Raw genomic sequence first — 16,863 nt, 5'->3', positions numbered from 1 at the left:
GTAATTAACACTCGAGAGAATTGATTTATTTTGCATGCAACTTCTCAAATTCTCAAAGCACCCCTTCCTGCCAAACGAGGACTTCCCGCAGACTCACTCTCTCTCTCCTCCTCAAGTTGAAGTCAGGTGGAAGTTTTTTTTTTTATTTCTTCAAATTGGAAATTCGTTTTTACTATTTATCAATTCATAAATTACACCGTCACACATCGACAAATCTGGAACAAAGTCGTGAAATATAGTGCTGACTGGTTTGTGAAGGTATGTAGGGTGCTAATTAATTAATTATCAATAATTATCATTATTTTTATCGCACATACTAAGCACGACACTATATAAAATTGGCAATTAATTAATGTTCCATGTCGGACATAACACTATTTTGCTTAACTTCCAAAAAATTATAATTTATAATTCCTCATCGCTTATCAGCAGGGTTTGGCATTTAATTAAGGCGACATGGCGAACGGATCGTCCCTTATTGAGAAGAAGATGGAAGCAGATACGGAGGATTTGGACCTTGTGAAGTACACTCTTCGTGCCATTGGCATCCTCCAAGCGGTCCAACACATGCCATTCAGCCTGCTGAACTTGGAGGAAAATCTGCCCGTCGTCCTGCAAAATAAAGAGATTCTGGTCGACGTGGAGTCTGCGCCTGGCCCGGAACTACCGTTTCAGCAGATTGTGGACCCTTCGTCACTTTCAGAGTCGTTGTTCGAGTGAGTGTCGTACAATTATATTGACATAATTATCAATCTACCCACAACTTTCAAATTATAATTAATTATTACAGACCGTTCGAAGCTACCCGACTAACGACTATTACGACTAATGACACTTTTCGTAGTGGTTCTTCCTGCAATGCTCTTTTCCCACTGCCATCTCCAGACGGGGGTGTAAATTCCGTCTCCGAAATCAAGAATCTTCGCAGCTTCGTGGAGAATTGGAAGATGGATTGGAAGTTGGATGACTACTTGCGTGATATATTACCACCACAGGGCGATATCCATTTTTGTGTGTCAAATATTCCCCAAAAGAGTGACGAAGAGAAGGTTGATGTTTACTGGGGGTTAACCTTTCTTGGTAAAACGGGAGCTTTGGTGGGCGGAATTTTAGCCAGTGTTCCATCTCTGGAACAAATGGGCATCAAGAATTGGATTCTTCCCACGGGCGACAAGGTACATTTAAGTGCATAGTTACGCTAGCAAGCTAGCATTAAGCTGGATTTATGTGGGTATTCTTATTTCTGAATGATGTCACAGATCCCGCTGTCATCTTTGCGACCCACAATTTTCGAAGTAGTCCCGACCAATGTTTACTCCGTCAAACAGAAAATTTCCCGAGCCGTTGACGTACCATTAATACCCTTGGGTGTTGAGCCGTCAGGGGACATTCCTCGCCCAGAATTTATCGGGAGTGGTACGCGGAAAATAGTGACAACTGTGAACAACGCTGGCGATAAATTGGCTATTCGACACGTCGTCCTCTCCGCCGAATTACCGGATGGAACTTTGTACATCGTGGACCCCACTGGGCGACAGTTCGGATATAAAGGGGCAAATGGGAGTGTCATCATTCACGGGAAGTTGGACGAGTACAAAAAAAACTTTCCGGGACAAGTTGTAGGTCAAGTGAGTCAATTAGTATAAAATTCAAGTGCTACATTTTGTTCACAATTATACATTATATAATGTATATTATATATCGTTAATAGCATAACGACACTCCACTCGATCCCAGTGCTGCAGAAGGTTTCATCCCCGTTGTGCAACGTCTGCTCGCAAAGTACTTCGAGAAACGACTCTGCGCCTATTGTGGTGAAATTGACGAGTTACATCCCAAGCCAATAGCTACCGTTCCGTTGCACATTGATCATAGCAAACTTCTGCTCGCTGCGGGGCGCTGTTGCTTGGAAGATTGTAAGCGCTGCAAGGGAGTCGCGTACTGTTCCAAGCTGTGTCGGGAATTGGACTGGGAAAATCACAAGCCGTCGTGCAAATAAATATCTGAAATGTAACGACCCGATCTCTCAGCGACTCAAGACTGGACTTTGTGTTTTGGACTTGTTTAAATCATTTCATTTTTTAGCCTTTGGCTGCTATTCACTATTTTTTCGATTCTATTTGTATTACTAATGCTAATTTAAGATTAACTATCATCTTTTTGATATAAAGTAATTATTTGAATTTGGAATTTGCTTCATTTATTAATAAAATTTTCTTGAAATTCATGCAGACGTGTAATTTTAATTTTAATTTATTATGAGCTTTTGAATTCTAACAATTAAAGTCCCTTCTTGAGGACTGGCCTACTTTTAAATACATCCGAAATTTTTGCATAAGTATTTATACACAGCGAGGGTCAGAAGTAATAAGCAAATCATGATTTAATGCAATATCAGTCAATTTATTATGTATTTCTGCTTCTGCTCATTGTAATATGTTCTTAAAATATTTATGTGTAAATGTATTTCAGATAGGTCCTCCTAGATAAAGCTTGAAATAAATATGTGCTTGATATGAGATTCGTTTTTTTAAGTACTGCACTCAATTTTACTTTAATTTGACATATGACGTATGGATCAGATTAATTGATTGATTGAAATTTTATTTGTGTCTAAAAAGGTCACAGTCACAAACCATGCTCTTCCACAAGTGACACATAAAATAAACAATTTAATGAAAAAAACTAAATTATCGTTTCTAAACCTAGTCATAAAACAGTAAAAATATCATTTCATAAACATTGAATCTTATACGTGAACGTAAGTCTCCTTAAATTTATTATACGAAATATTTCTAACATCAGTCCAATAATATGAATTATTGTTATGTACATAATTCAATAAATTATAGATAGCATCATTAATTGGAGAACTACCTAGGCGCTTGGAATGAATTCTCCATAATTAAATTTCGGACTCTTCAAGTATGTAATGCAGGTATGCATGCATGTACATATGCCTCGTGTTGTAATTATTTTTCTGCGTTTTTCGACAATAATTATCCTCTGTCCCACGACTCTAGGTGACAAATTACTCTTTCCTTCTTTACATTACAAGACCAATATCGCATTGACAGTGTAATTAAGAACCACATCGACATAGATTCAGAAAGTTTGTTGCTTTATTAGAAAGAAGGGCCCCACCCAGTAGCCGATGGGATGCAGTGATCTCACTTTTCTCCTTCCCCACGGCGTCCTTTTCGTTGCAGAACTTCCCTTCCAGAATTTCAGCAATTTTACCGAATGCGTATGACTCTTTCCCGCCTCGGGAAGCTCACCCAACACGATCACCGGAACGAGGAGGACCAACAACGATATGGCAAGGTACAAAAGTAGCGGTATTTTTTCAAACAGCTTAATCACCACGTAATTTGACGTTACCATGATAGCAAATCCAGGCGCCATTATAAACACGGCCGAAATGTCGACGTACTCTCGAACCAGGCGACATTGCACCATCAGAACGACGTACATGTCGAGATCGGACAAACCGTCGAGTTTATTAACTTCCTGGTTTGAAGGCTGTTTTTCGGTTTTGATCCGACAATCGTGCAGCCCTTGTTGCATAATTTTCTGTACTTTTGGTTTTCGGTAAAACTTGAGATGATTAATGCAAGTTTTCGAGTACAGCGCAAGCATGACCAAGGTCAAGTGCGATAGTCCAACGGTAGACACAATTTCGGCCAAGGCCAAAGTGCATAAGAGCACCCTCAGCAGAAACTGGGTTACTGTGGTGCCATCTAGAATGGACCGTGGTGTATCCGGCAAAACAAAGTAGATAGGATCCACTTCCGCAATCACGAAAGTAATCGGTAACGTAAAGATGAATGAAAATAGGGCAGTGGCCATTCCATTAAATATTAAGCCCCACAGGTCACGATACCAGATGGGCTCGGTGAAAGGCATAGGAACGATTTGGTTTTCTGTAATGAGAAAATTACTTCAAACTTTTATATTTCGCGATAGAAATTATTTAGAGAATATTTTTTGCTAAATAAATGCAAGAGGATTTCGGTATCTTGAAAATTCATAACATTTAACACGACTTTGTTAATATTCTAAATTTGAAAGATTTTCAAGCCATTCAAAATTTATGGTGAGTAAGAATAATAATTAGTATTCTTAAATTAATATGATATAAATATCATATAATATAAATTTATATTGTGGGTATTCGCAGCAACTACTTCGCAAACGCCGTAAACGTATCTTTGCAACTTTGCGATGTTTCAAAGAATTGCGATGCGACACCAATCAGAATCCTTTCGTTTTTTTTTACGAAATATGCGACACCAGGGTCTTTTGACTGTTTCCTTGGAGGATTTCTAGACAGGGTCATGTCAGTTCAAAAATTCTCCAAAATTTTTTTTACAGATTTTAAACTTTGAGAATACGGACTATTTTTGCTGGGAGAGCTTGGTTGTCAAGAAAAATAAAATATTCAATAAAACTTCATAAATGCATGAGAAAAATTTTTAGGTACCGTTTTTGATACCGATTCTAGTTCAATTATTTTATAACTATTTTAATTTGCAATTAAATTAAATCGTTGTCATTTTACGACGGTTTATAAAATATTTTATTTTTCTTGACAACTAAATTCTCCCAGCAAAAATAGCGCATATAAAAGGTGATTAGACATGGTTTGCACAAATTCACAATTAAATTACGCGATGGGTTTTCGTTGGAGAGATTTCTAACGTTTTTTATGTGAAAGCCCATGTCTCGAACTATAGGTAAACATATTTGGCTTCCGGTGTTGTGCACTCTGAGGCACGAGGCAAGATCAAATTTACAGACGTGTCCTTTTTTAGTTTTCCAAACCAGTGTTCTTATAAAATGGCGTCGAACAAAAGATTTTTTCTGAGGCCCTAGTGCAGAAATCGTCTTTGCGACTATTATCAATTGACTCAGCATGCTTTTCACTATATAAAACCACTTTTGTCTCATGCTTATCTTTTAAGTCCCTTTTGTAGTTTAACTTCATACTTGTCCTATGGAATGCTCTCACGAACGCAACTCCTCGACTTTTAAGGCCCCCACATTTTAGGACTTTGACACTAAAAATCCCAAACGTTGTTTATATCCAAGGTATATATAGTATATTGCACTGTAAGTACTTTTGATAAAATTTTGATAAGTGGTTACACCCCAGGAAATGAGTTTCCATCAAACCCTATAAAATTTTTACAAAAGTTCTCCTCGAAATTGAAGCGGAACTTTAAATTTTTTTTAACTAATCAAAACGCAGTAATTTTATTATTTTGTCACTTGTACCTTGTAGGTAAAATAGTTCTGCAGCAGGGGACACAAAAAACTTATTAAAATTTGTTTTCAACAAAATTTGACTATTAATTTTCTAAATAAGTTCAAGAGTTGTTTAGGATTCCACGTCAGCTGATTAGCTCGGGTCCTTCTCCAAAACTGTTAACTCAAAATCTTCACTGTTTAATTTAATATTACTTAGGACACTTAGAGCTTTGCCCTCAATCTTAATTTCACCCAGTCGGTCCGTTTTCAAGGTCAGCAGGTCAATTTCCCGGTGCACGGTCCGATTTATCACTTTTCATGGAAAAGTATCAGCGATGCTGGAGGGCCCACATTATTTTATTCATTACGGATTCTTTCATTATTAGATACAATCATTATCTAGGGTTATAATAATAATAATTTTTCATCTCTGACCTCTTTAGTTATCATGCGACATGAATAATTAAGTTTGGAAAGTGGGTTTTTGACACCTTCCAACTCTGGGGGCTCTGGAGGGGACATTTGTGAAGCTATCGCCTTAAAAATTTAGAGATATCTTTTTGAGAGTATTATCTTGCTTGTCTATCAAAATCAACTCAAAATTCGAATTTGCACCAGAGATATTCAAGCGCAAAGTCGTGAAAACCATGTCTAATCGCCTTTTGTATTCCCAAACTTTAAAATCTGTAAAAAAATTTTGGAGAATTATTGAACTGAAATGACCCTGTCTAGCAATCCTCCAAGGAAACAGTTAAAAGACCCTGATGCGACACAAACCGGCATCTATGTACGTACTTTCATCGTAAACTATCTCGTCGCCAAGTACATTTTCAATTCTCCTGTTAAATATTTTCAGTTTGCGTATTTCCATTAAAATCCAGTCGTTCACGAGTCGTGAACGACTGCGTTTAAAGTCGTGAATCACTGCACCATCAAAACTGTCGACTCCGATTTCGCAAACACTGGAAGGTTGCGAAGTTGTATTGCTAAGCGACGTTTTTGAGTGATGTGAATTATGTAAATATTTATGTACGTCACCTCTCAAACATTTTTCCACTTTCATGTAGGAATTCATCGCAGCAGAAAGTTCTTTCCCGTCGGTGCACGCCTTGAGAAATAATGGAACGGTGTGAATCGCTAGAACAAGTTCCAGAGTTAGAAATATAGTTTGGGCTGAATTCAGAGTCCCACTTTTCGTTGAAAGTGTGCAGATCGGAATTAAAAACCACGATAGCAAAACATTTAAATTTGAAAATATCCATCGGATTTTGTTTGGATTTGGGTCCAATTCGAATTTGTGTTTTTCTGGGTTCCAAATATTTGGAGGGACGTAGTGTAATTTCCTCAAGGCGAAGAAAAACTTTGAAATTGCACCAAAAGCTAATTTGGAGAACATGTTGGCTGCGTCAAGGATTATGTATATGCGACTAAAGAAACGTTGCATATGGCTCGTTATTTTTATGAGTTAGAATGACGTAAAAATTTAGCCGAATTTCTGTTGTTATCAACGTTATCAATTCATCAACCTCTAGAATACTTGATCAAAGAGGTCGTTCGTCTATCTACAAAGTAAAATATGTATTGCATTCATCAATCGCCGGCAAGAATTTTGCTGGTTCTGATAAATTAAAAAGCAGAGGAAAGTTCCAGTTTGACAAGATTGACAGTTCGCGTTGAAAAAAGTTAATTATTGAAGAGTGCACAATCAAGTCTTGCAAATCAAACATACGTATTTATTCATATTACACGACAACTCTATAAATTAGTGATTCTTTGTAGATTGGATAAACGGGCAGGATAATAAATAAATATGTATGTATGTATGTAAGTATGTCCCTATGTATGAGCCAAATTGGTTCGTCACAATCTTGGCAAGCGTTAAAATGACCTAATGAACCTATATTTAGCCAAGTGATATAATGGGGTATTCATTATTACTTCGAATTCTTAGTATTCTTCTTAACTTATGACGGTTACGAGATTTTGTAGTCAAAAATCACGTTACTATGTAGATTACAATTTTCATAAAACCTGACCCCTTGTTTTTTGCGTAAGCTATTTTACGATACGAAGGATATTAAGAAGAAGTAACGAATACCCTTATTATACTTGTGCGGGTTGAGAGCACATTCAATTTTTAAAATGTTTTTTAGTTTGGATTATTTAGGACGATTAGTTACATAAGATTGTCAGTATTTAATGGATGCGATTCTCAAACCGTTACGTATGCAATAAGTATGGTTTGCACATTTCAAAATTTAATTGACTTGTAAAATCCGAAAACAAGAAGTATGTACTTCAATTGGTCAAAAATATGATTATATATAATGTTTTTGTTGCTTCGAATACCCATTCTTGATTACTGCCCAAGACTGTTCAATAAAAAACAAAAAGCTAAAAAAAGGCTAAAGAAAAGTTATCTAGCAAATTATGAAGTTATGAAAAACGTTAAGAAAAAGTCAATGATTTTTCCATTCAGCAAAGAGATTCTCCATCCGTATGCAGTGGAAAAGTGATTTTTCGAGTTGTTCCGAAGTTTTTGACCCCATTTTAAACAATTTGAAGTACAAACTTGTGCTCTTTGGAAATTGGTAGTCAATTAAATTTGACACAAAACCATGATATGTTATGGTTCGTTTTCGTATTTACAGTATGTAACAAAAGTATAGCTACGATGACATATTTTTTATCTCGACATGATGCCGTAATATTTCAACTTTGAAACTCCGTACGAAAATGTCAAAACTATCTGCCGACAATTTCCTCGTCGCCGATTTTTAATGTCTCAGATAGGTCAAAGGTCAGGATTATTTTTCTAAAAAAATTTGAGGCGTCGAAAAAACAACTTCGTGGATAATTTTTTTTGAAACTTGCAATATTTTTTACCGGATACGGCATGCGTTTTGAAGAATAATGAGCTTTGTTTGGACCGTGTACGATTTTTTTGACGCCCACAGGAATTTTTCGCCAAAAAGAGGTTAAAGGTCTAAAATCGCCGCCTTGGCGAAAATTCAAAAACTGAAATATACGTTTGCATATAGAGGGTCCGGATATGCAAACGTATATTTCAGTTTTTGAATTTTCGCCAAGGCGGCGATTTTAGACCTTCAACCTCTTTTTGGCGAAAAATTCCTGTGTGCGTCAAAAAAATCGCACACGGTCCAAACAAAGCTCATTATTCTTCAAAACGCATGCCGCATCCAGTAAAAAATATTGCAAGTTTCAAAAAAAATTATCCACGAAGTTTGTTTTTCGACGCCTCAAATTTTTTTAGAAAAATAATCCTGACCTTTGACCTATCTGAGACATTAAAAATCGGCGACGAGGAAATTGTCGGCAGATAGTTTTGACATTTTCGTACGGAGTTTCAAAGTTGAAATATTACGGCATCATGTCGAGATAAAAAATATGTCATCGTATAGCTATACTTTTGTTACATACTGTACATATGTATATACATACATACACATACAGGTACACACGTGCAACATATTTATATTATATATAAAATATTTATATATCATATAAATATACTTATAATGCAATATATTTATATTGCATTATGAATACACATATGTATATATGGCTACATAAATAGCTATTAAATCATCCAATTAAAAATATGTGCGTCAAATTTTTGCCTATTTTGTCATCAATTCTGATATATCAATTGCTTATCAAGGCAGACAGCAGCGCTCCGGCTAGGATTAGTCCTAAATATTGAAGTGACGATTATTTACAACGAACTAATCCTAAGGGCCACGACTTATTAGCTAAAGGAAAAAAAATCAATAATACAAAAGACCGAGTGTCCTTTATTTTTAAAATGTGTGAAATGTCAGTCTATGACGACAAATATTGTTTGATTTGTACATGCATACATACGAGTGCATATGCATCTGTATTTAATTACTGTAGAGTACAACTATAGAGAGCAAGTATTTGGTTGATTTATTTAAAAAAGCGATTCCTAGAATTTGAATTACTGCATTTGCAACGAAAAATTAATACATAAAAATTAAAACATAAAAGTAGCTACAAGATGAGCTTGTTGGAAGAGTTACCGTAAAAATCGTTGCTTTAAACACTACGGTATAACAATAAATTTACCATTGTACACTAAATTATGCATCATACATAAATGTCCAGAGTTTATAAATATTTAACCTGCCTAACGGGAACATAACTAACTGAATTAAACGCGATTACTTTTTATACATGATATAATTAAATAATTAAAAATAAATCTCATTCTACTATATGAATTTTTTCAAGATTTTTTTCAATTTTTTTTTCAAAATCTTCTTGAGTTTTTCAAAGCACACCTCCTTCTCATGATAACAATACCGAATTCGCCGTGCAGTCGAGAATTACGTTGACTAAAATTGATAGCGTTTGTCTCTTAATCAAAAACAAGGGACCCACCCAAAATCCAAGGGGTCGCAAAGATCTGACCTTCTTCCTCCTCCACCGCGTTGGATTGCTTCCTCTCCAATGCTGCAGCAAATTTATCGAATACGTATTACTTTTCCCAGCCTGGGGCAACACGCCCATAATAATTACAGGCACTAAAATTGCCAATAGTGCAATTGCAAGGTAGAGCAGCAGTGGTATTTTCCCGTGTAACTTGATTACCACATAGTTCGCGATGACATCAATGACAAAACCCGGCCCCATAATGAACATGCTTGCCGTGTCGGTATACTGTCGAACTAGGCGACATTGCACCATCATTACGACGTACAAATCCAAATTGGACAACTCACATAACTTGTCCGGGGTACGTATCATTTTTCTCCCGACTAAATTAGTTCTTAGGACGGAGAACGTTCCTAAATCGGGATTAGGTTGACGGTAAAACTTTACGCTGGAAATGCAATCTTTCGCCGACAAGGTGAGCATGATTAGGGTGAGGTGCGCGAGACCAATGTTGGACACTATTTCCGCCAGTATAATCAAACAAAGGGACAATCTGGTCACAAAGTAGCCCATTGTCGAGCAACAATTGGTTGGTATTGATGGCATAATGAAGTAGAGTGGGTCCACGTCAGCGATGCAGAAGAGGATTGGTAATGAAACGATGAAGGACAAGAGTGAGGTGGCAACACCGTTGAAAATTAGTCCTACAGGATCGCGGTACCAGAGAAGGGGGGCATATTTTTTTGCAAGGATTTCATTTTCTATACAAACAAAAAATTATATTTACTTGTTAAGACTCGCATCAAGGATCTTATGCAGCTTTCCATGCAAATAAAGCAGTGCTGGTGATATACAAATATTATTAATCCCACTTCCTAATGCAAAGTATTCTGAGATGTTATTTCGTTGCTATTTGCCAGGAAACCTTTCAGATTTTTTTGTGACTATTAATATTGGCTGAAGACTAATGTACGAGTTATTCGGTTCTAACGATTCGCATGAACGGCGACAGCACATAAGTGTCTGAGAAAAAGTCAAATTTGATAACATACTGGAAGTAATTTTTCACCTCATGGTGACAAATTTTAATTATGTGTTTACCGTTTGGAGATAAATCGTTACCAATTCGTTACATACAATTTTGTCGCCGTATTAAATATATGCATATAGGTACCTCTTAAGTAATTTTCCAGCCTTAGATAAGTATTCATCGCCAGGCAAAGCGAAAATCCGTCCGTGTACGCCTTGATGAACAATGGGACCGAGTGGACTGCCACGATCAACTGAAGTGCTAGAAAGATTACTTGGCTCGAGGTCAGCCTTTCTCGATTGAAGAGTAACATGTAGGCTGGGACGAGTCCGAAAAATATCGTAACGTTCAAATTTGAAAATGCCCATCGGATTTTGTTCGGATTTGGATTCATTTCGAATTTGTTCGTCTCGATGTTCCAGATATTTGGTGGAATGTGATGAATCATCCGTAGAATGGAAAAATATCCAGAAAGAGCACCGAAAGTAAACTGGGAAAACATATTTCCAACTGGATAAATTGAAAAACCTGAAGTTTCCAACTCTAGAAAGATTTATAAATTGATCAATTTATTGTTTGTGTCGTATTGATGCAAAATTTAAATAGCTGAACTAAGAATACACTAATTTGTTGTTGACGTCCAAAATTGTTTTACTGTAATAGATGATCGAAATTACTTAATAATCACTAATTTCCCCACTGTCTTGATCTTAGCGTGATTGTTGCTATATGTGCGTAAATCTGAAAATAGTGAAGTAATTGGCACATTCCTTGATACAATCTTAAATCCCTAAAAGCATTTCCAAAGGGGGCCAATTAAAATCAAGCTACAAATCTTTGGGGGTATTCATTACGGGTTCGCTTCGTTAGAAACGATCACAAAAAAGGTTCGCAAGTTTGCAAGTTTGCAATAATTTTGAACCAAAATGCATTTCCAATGATAGTATTTACATATGTAGTTCCCATCTTTTCGAAATTGTGTTGCGAAGCGAACATACGAACTCGTAATAAATACCCTCTTAATAAACTGGTCAATGTTATGAAGAACTGTATGGATGGTGCCTTAAAAAATAAAATAAAAATAAAAAAATAAAATAATCCTTTAAAGTCAACAGATATCAGTTAAAAGCAAACTGGTTTCCAATCTATGACTGTCCTTCTCACCATATAACTCTGGTGATGAGTCGGATCTTCTCACAGACAACGGACTCTGCGAGGGCTCCCCTTTCTGGCATTGCCAGACCGTCTGGCCGGGCTCACCCAACCATGAGAGGAGCACCCACCCCGTACTAACACCGAGCCGAGTAGGATTAGCAAATAGCTTCCCGGACAGAGACATGGAAGAGAAATACAAGATCTCTCATATATGGGACAGAGAGGAATCGAACGTGTGACTGCGTGGTGACAGTTCCGCCCCCGAACCCCTAAGCCAAAGGGCCTTACTAATTCTCTACGCAATCATAGTTGATTGCAGAACTAAATATTAGTTAAAACGTATATACATACATGACGAATAGGTTTCGAACCTTGTGGTGGTATGTATGTATATCTCGTTGACTAGGATTCAACCTATGCATACACCAAAATACCACTTTTGTTCAAAAAGTTAGCCTTTCGACGCCTGTTGATCTCAATGTTTCTTCTGTAGCTCGAAATTATTTTAATAACTTACACAAGTTCGATTTTATCTGATAGAGCTTCAGAATGTATACTACCCCTTATTGTGGGATATAGAGCACATATGCATGCCATTAGCCAGTGCTGCGTATAATGGCTTACATAACTGTGCATACATATCCCAATTTTATTCATAAACAAAGTAAGGTTATCCAATTGAAATTGGGCTTTAATTGGGACACCAACTAGCACTTTGTTTGTATTTAGAAAGCACTGGAACTGGAACTACTGGGTTCAAAAAGCTTCAAATTATAGTGTTAGATGCTGACACAATAGTATCCGGGCCCCATTGTTATTAAATATTTCGAAAATGGGCAGCCCAACCAGTATTATAAATAGGTTGGAATGGAAATACTATAGCCTTGTGTACTCTATTAAACATCCACGAGTGTAGTTCTGTAGTTGCTAGCAATTTTTTTAAACGTTTGTCTGTCAACAACTAAAATTGGAGGTTGTTAAATGGCTATGAACGAAGGACATTACTGAAATTCAGAAATTCTACCACCTAAACCATACTATTTATTATAGGGTGAAAGTTTCACCGTGAAACCCTATGAAGTGAAAACTTTGTCTGTCTGTCTGTCAGAAGGATAACGGGAGAATACATTCAAATAATCTAGATCCGTTTACGGCATCATTTGTATTATTTTGTATGACCCCAGGAGAAGGATTTTATCAACTTTCGGGGTAAATTGAACTACCACTTTGAGGTCAGGGAGTGTGGTCACTCATTTTTTTGGGGAAATTACTTTCTTCACCATATTGCTAAATTTCGTTTGCAAGGGTTTATTACCATTCATAATTGAAGCCTTCCGCGTTCATGTGTATACATATACCTACATATTTAACTTTGATTTTGATGGGACACAATTAAGTAAATTTGTTTACAACAGAAAATAAAAAATGAACTCTTTGAATGAATCAATAAATGTGTTAAGTCAAAGCCTTGGGTTTCAAAATGGTTGGTAAGTTTCGCATTTTTACTCTACTTCAAAAATTCTAATGTACGTATACATGCATACATTCTTACCATTGACAAGTTTGAAAAATCAAACAAGAAATTCATTTTCAACTTCATCCTGTGTGCATATACTGTGTTAGTAGAAGTATACATACATATATCTCGGTGTAAAAGTATGGATGTATGTGTCATATTTAAATCATGTACATTTATGTACATATACATACATATGTATGTACATACATACGTATGTGTACATACGTATATACGTATATCGTATACGTGTAAATACACATATGTGTATTTACAAAGTTTTCATATTGCATGCTTACCTAGTAACGTATTGCACACGTTTGTATTAAATAGAACCGTATGCAATGCGACTGGTAATTATATTTATTTACATAGTTGGAGGGTGGGGATTGATAAAATGTAAATTTTAAAATGAACTGACGTGTCTTGTTTAGAAAACTCTAAACTGAATGCCATTGAGAAACAGACAATTTTCTAAATAATGAAAAACTTCGAATTGTTATAAGCAAAGTCCTAATCAATTAGTACATGTTGTAATATTATAGTGTCCCGGAACTGATTAAGTGGTAAAGATTATGGAATAAGTTCATATTATGAACTTTTGATTTGCATGCATGAACAATTTTTGTGTACAAGTTTAATGCATTAAAAATCAAATCACAGCTATGTAAAAAAATCCTTTGTACATACATAAATAAGTTCCGTAAAAATTATAAAACAATGTCATTATTGTACGAGTCGATGCATAACCTGCACATATATGTAGTATGTACATAAATATAGGCATGTCTTATGAATTAAGTACACAATTATTTATACGCACACTGACATATACCAATGTAAATATGTAATAAAATGTAGTACACATTAAACTTAAATTATTTGCACAATAACTACGATGTACATACATACATATGAACATATGTATGTATGTAAGTGTTGTATGACGTATACGTATCTATGTATGTACATAGATTCAGGGTTTTCTGGACCCTCTATGCAGACAAAGTATTTATTTAATTAACAAACTAAAATATGTATTTTTATTTATTCAATGAATAATTCTTACAAGGCTCATGGCCCATAGAATACTAAAATATGTAGTGAGCAAAGAAAATTAATTGCAGAAAAATGTATATATTATTTGCATGCTAAATCAAAACCACATGCAAACAAAAGTCTCGGCAACAAAGTAAAAGAAAACAAAGTCGATCGGTCCCAGTCAGCTGCTGCCCACCAAACTGAAATATTTTAAAACTGAAAATCAAACCAATTTTGGCAAAGTAATTTTGCAACAAAAAGAATGAAGAATTAGATAAGACGTTAACATTTTACATACATAAGATATGCCCCCTAGCTCATGTTGTTCCTGTTCCGTTCCCATAATTTCTGGGGAGCTTGCTAAAAATGAAATTTGTGTTCCGACCGATAATCTAAACTTTGAAATTGTCCCTGACGAGGAAGGTGCAGAATTTGAAACAGTTAAAATTGTAACCATACTAAAAACTATATTTTCACTGACTTCCGTGAACTTTGAAACTTTCATGTGTCACGATTGTGCAGAGTGTGTGCAAAAATTGTACCTTATTTATAAGGAATTTGAGAAGCTTATCCAACACCACAGTTCTCTAGGCCGTGCTTTAATGGAAGCACGTAAAAGACGTGACCTTGACGTCGCCACAGCGAAGGAAGAAATTAATATTTGCAAAATTGAAAACATTATTGACGACGGAGGCCATGATGACTCCGATGAAAGTTTGGAAGTACCAATTAAACAAGAATTTCAATCATGGGATGAATTTGGAGTTAATTGTTATGCCGGTAATTAATTAATTAAAGTACTTAACCTATGTAAAAGTATATAAAATTCGCCTCAATTTATGTATGCAGGTATTAAACCAGACTTGAAGATAGAAAACTCCAGCAGTCAAAGCGAAGAACAAAGTTTTAGTGGGGACGAACATGACGATGATGACCACACCCACGAAGAGGAAGGTGATTATTATAACATGACATATATACAAAAATCGGACAAAAATAAGCTAACATTTAACTTGGCTCGTTTTTCAGAAATTGCACAACCAATCAGCCAATTCTCTCCCAGGAAAGTGTGCCCCATTTGTTCGAAAAGTTATGCTAACCCGTCGCACTTGCAGCGACATTGGGACAACGTGCATCCGACCCACACCTTCCCTGCTGAACCACCTCCCCCATACAAATGTGAATATCCAAACTGCTCTAAAAGTTACGTTCGGCGACACGATTTTGACCTTCACTCCAAACGACATGACTCCGACAAGGGAACCGACATCCGCTGTCCCACCTGCTCAAAAACGTTCCGGTTTGCCAGCTCCCTCTCAAGACATATCAGTCTAACGCATAAATCCCTCGTCACCAAGTATCGCTGTCCAGAGGATTCTTGTTCTCGAACCTTTGCACGGAAAGATCAACTCGTTACGCATCACAACACGAAGCACGCGACCTCCTCCGCGATAAAATTGGTGCATTCAGACCTCTCAAATTTGGAAAAAGAGCTACCGAACGGAAGTGAGGATCTGAAAAGTAAAATATTTTTACGGAATGTCCCCCCAACCGTGAGGACAGGACCGACTGGGAGGAAAAAGGCGAGAAATTGCGTCCTTTGCGGAAAATCTGTTACAAATATGGGTGCACATCTGAAAACACATAAGGACCCAGAAGACCGGGTTCGACACCCGTGTGACATTTGTGGCTCCACTTTCGCCACCCGGTCCGGCCTGACAGATCATGTCGAAAGCCTGCATAAAGACGTTGTCCCACATTTGTGCCACCACTGCGGAAAGAGTTTTAAAAGGCGAAGAGATTTAGGGGCACATGTCAAGTTGCATGAGGGCGTCGGAGTGGAGAAACAGTTTGGATGTGACCTTTGTGGGAAAATGTTTAGCAGGAAGAGCAACCTTAAAGCGCATGGGGTGCAAGTGCATAAAATATTGCAAGTGGGGGAGCCAAATGGAGGAGTAGAATAATCAGTCAGGATGTGAATTTTATAATTGAAATTGTACAATTTATAACTTTTTCAGAAATAAATTTTTGTCTCTCAATGCATGGTAATGTATTTGTGTACGTAATTATGTATGAATATAATTTCACAAGCTTCCCAATATTGCATTTGTATCATAAATTGCTATTTGCATATGGAATGTACATATTGGAGAACTTGAACCATACGCAATAATACAACGTGCATTGAAGCCAAATAACTTAATGTTAGTTTTATAAACATCAGGGTAAAGTCATTCGTATTTATGTACATATATACATATTTACATACATACATGCACACATATGTACAATATGTACATACATACGCACTTTACTTGAAGAATCCGGAAGTTAATTGTGAATAATTCAATCTATGTTATAATCCGCCCGTGACATCCTGTTTCTTCAATTAAAGAAGTTACCCATAATTTCCACATCTGTTACGTAGATTAATCTATGAGTCACAATCTTA

The 16,863-nt window shown here is 36.4% G+C and overlaps 2 protein-coding genes across 3 annotated transcripts; both read left to right on the top strand.

Annotated features, from left to right (window-relative positions):
- The first annotated feature begins 40 nt into the window (after nucleotides 1–40).
- LOC110849677 lies at nucleotides 41–2,519 on the top strand. 2 transcript variants are annotated; one of them, XM_022097111.2, is made up of 5 exons: nucleotides 41–258; nucleotides 433–716; nucleotides 791–1,175; nucleotides 1,260–1,628; nucleotides 1,712–2,519. In XM_022097111.2, exons 2-5 carry the CDS (start codon nucleotides 457–459, stop codon nucleotides 1,997–1,999), a joined length of 1,302 nt encoding a protein of 433 aa, XP_021952803.1. In that variant the 5' UTR covers nucleotides 41–258; nucleotides 433–456; the 3' UTR covers nucleotides 2,000–2,519. The 2 variants fall into 2 exon arrangements, with proteins under 2 accessions (XP_021952803.1, XP_021952802.1); XM_022097110.2 differs by having other exon boundaries at nucleotides 42–258; nucleotides 430–716.
- A 12,043-nt stretch (nucleotides 2,520–14,562) lies between these two features.
- LOC110849696 (zinc finger protein 160) lies at nucleotides 14,563–16,460 on the top strand. Its single transcript, XM_022097132.2, has 3 exons — nucleotides 14,563–15,191; nucleotides 15,261–15,365; nucleotides 15,441–16,460. Exons 1-3 carry the CDS (start codon nucleotides 14,717–14,719, stop codon nucleotides 16,373–16,375), a joined length of 1,515 nt encoding a protein of 504 aa, XP_021952824.1. The 5' UTR covers nucleotides 14,563–14,716; the 3' UTR covers nucleotides 16,376–16,460.
- Nucleotides 16,461–16,863: the final 403 nt, after the last annotated feature.

The sequence above is a fragment of the Folsomia candida genome, unplaced genomic scaffold (genome assembly GCF_002217175.1).
Source record: "Folsomia candida strain VU population unplaced genomic scaffold, ASM221717v1 Fcan01_Sc005, whole genome shotgun sequence".
Classification (NCBI taxonomy): domain Eukaryota; kingdom Metazoa; phylum Arthropoda; class Collembola; order Entomobryomorpha; family Isotomidae; genus Folsomia; species Folsomia candida.
This window is presented reverse-complemented; position numbering and strand designations above follow the sequence as displayed.

Coding starts and splice junctions, on each gene's coding strand:
- LOC110849677 (XM_022097111.2), top strand. CDS start 457: ATGGCGAACGGATCGTCCCTTATTGAGAAGAAGATGGAAGCAGATACG. Junction 1,176..1,259: donor TTCTTCCCACGGGCGACAAG/GTACATTTAAGT, acceptor ATGATGTCACAG/ATCCCGCTGTCATCTTTGCG. Junction 1,629..1,711: donor CGGGACAAGTTGTAGGTCAA/GTGAGTCAATTA, acceptor TATCGTTAATAG/CATAACGACACTCCACTCGA.
- LOC110849696 (XM_022097132.2), top strand. CDS start 14,717: ATGCCCCCTAGCTCATGTTGTTCCTGTTCCGTTCCCATAATTTCTGGG. Junction 15,192..15,260: donor TGGAGTTAATTGTTATGCCG/GTAATTAATTAA, acceptor TTATGTATGCAG/GTATTAAACCAGACTTGAAG. Junction 15,366..15,440: donor CCACACCCACGAAGAGGAAG/GTGATTATTATA, acceptor CTCGTTTTTCAG/AAATTGCACAACCAATCAGC.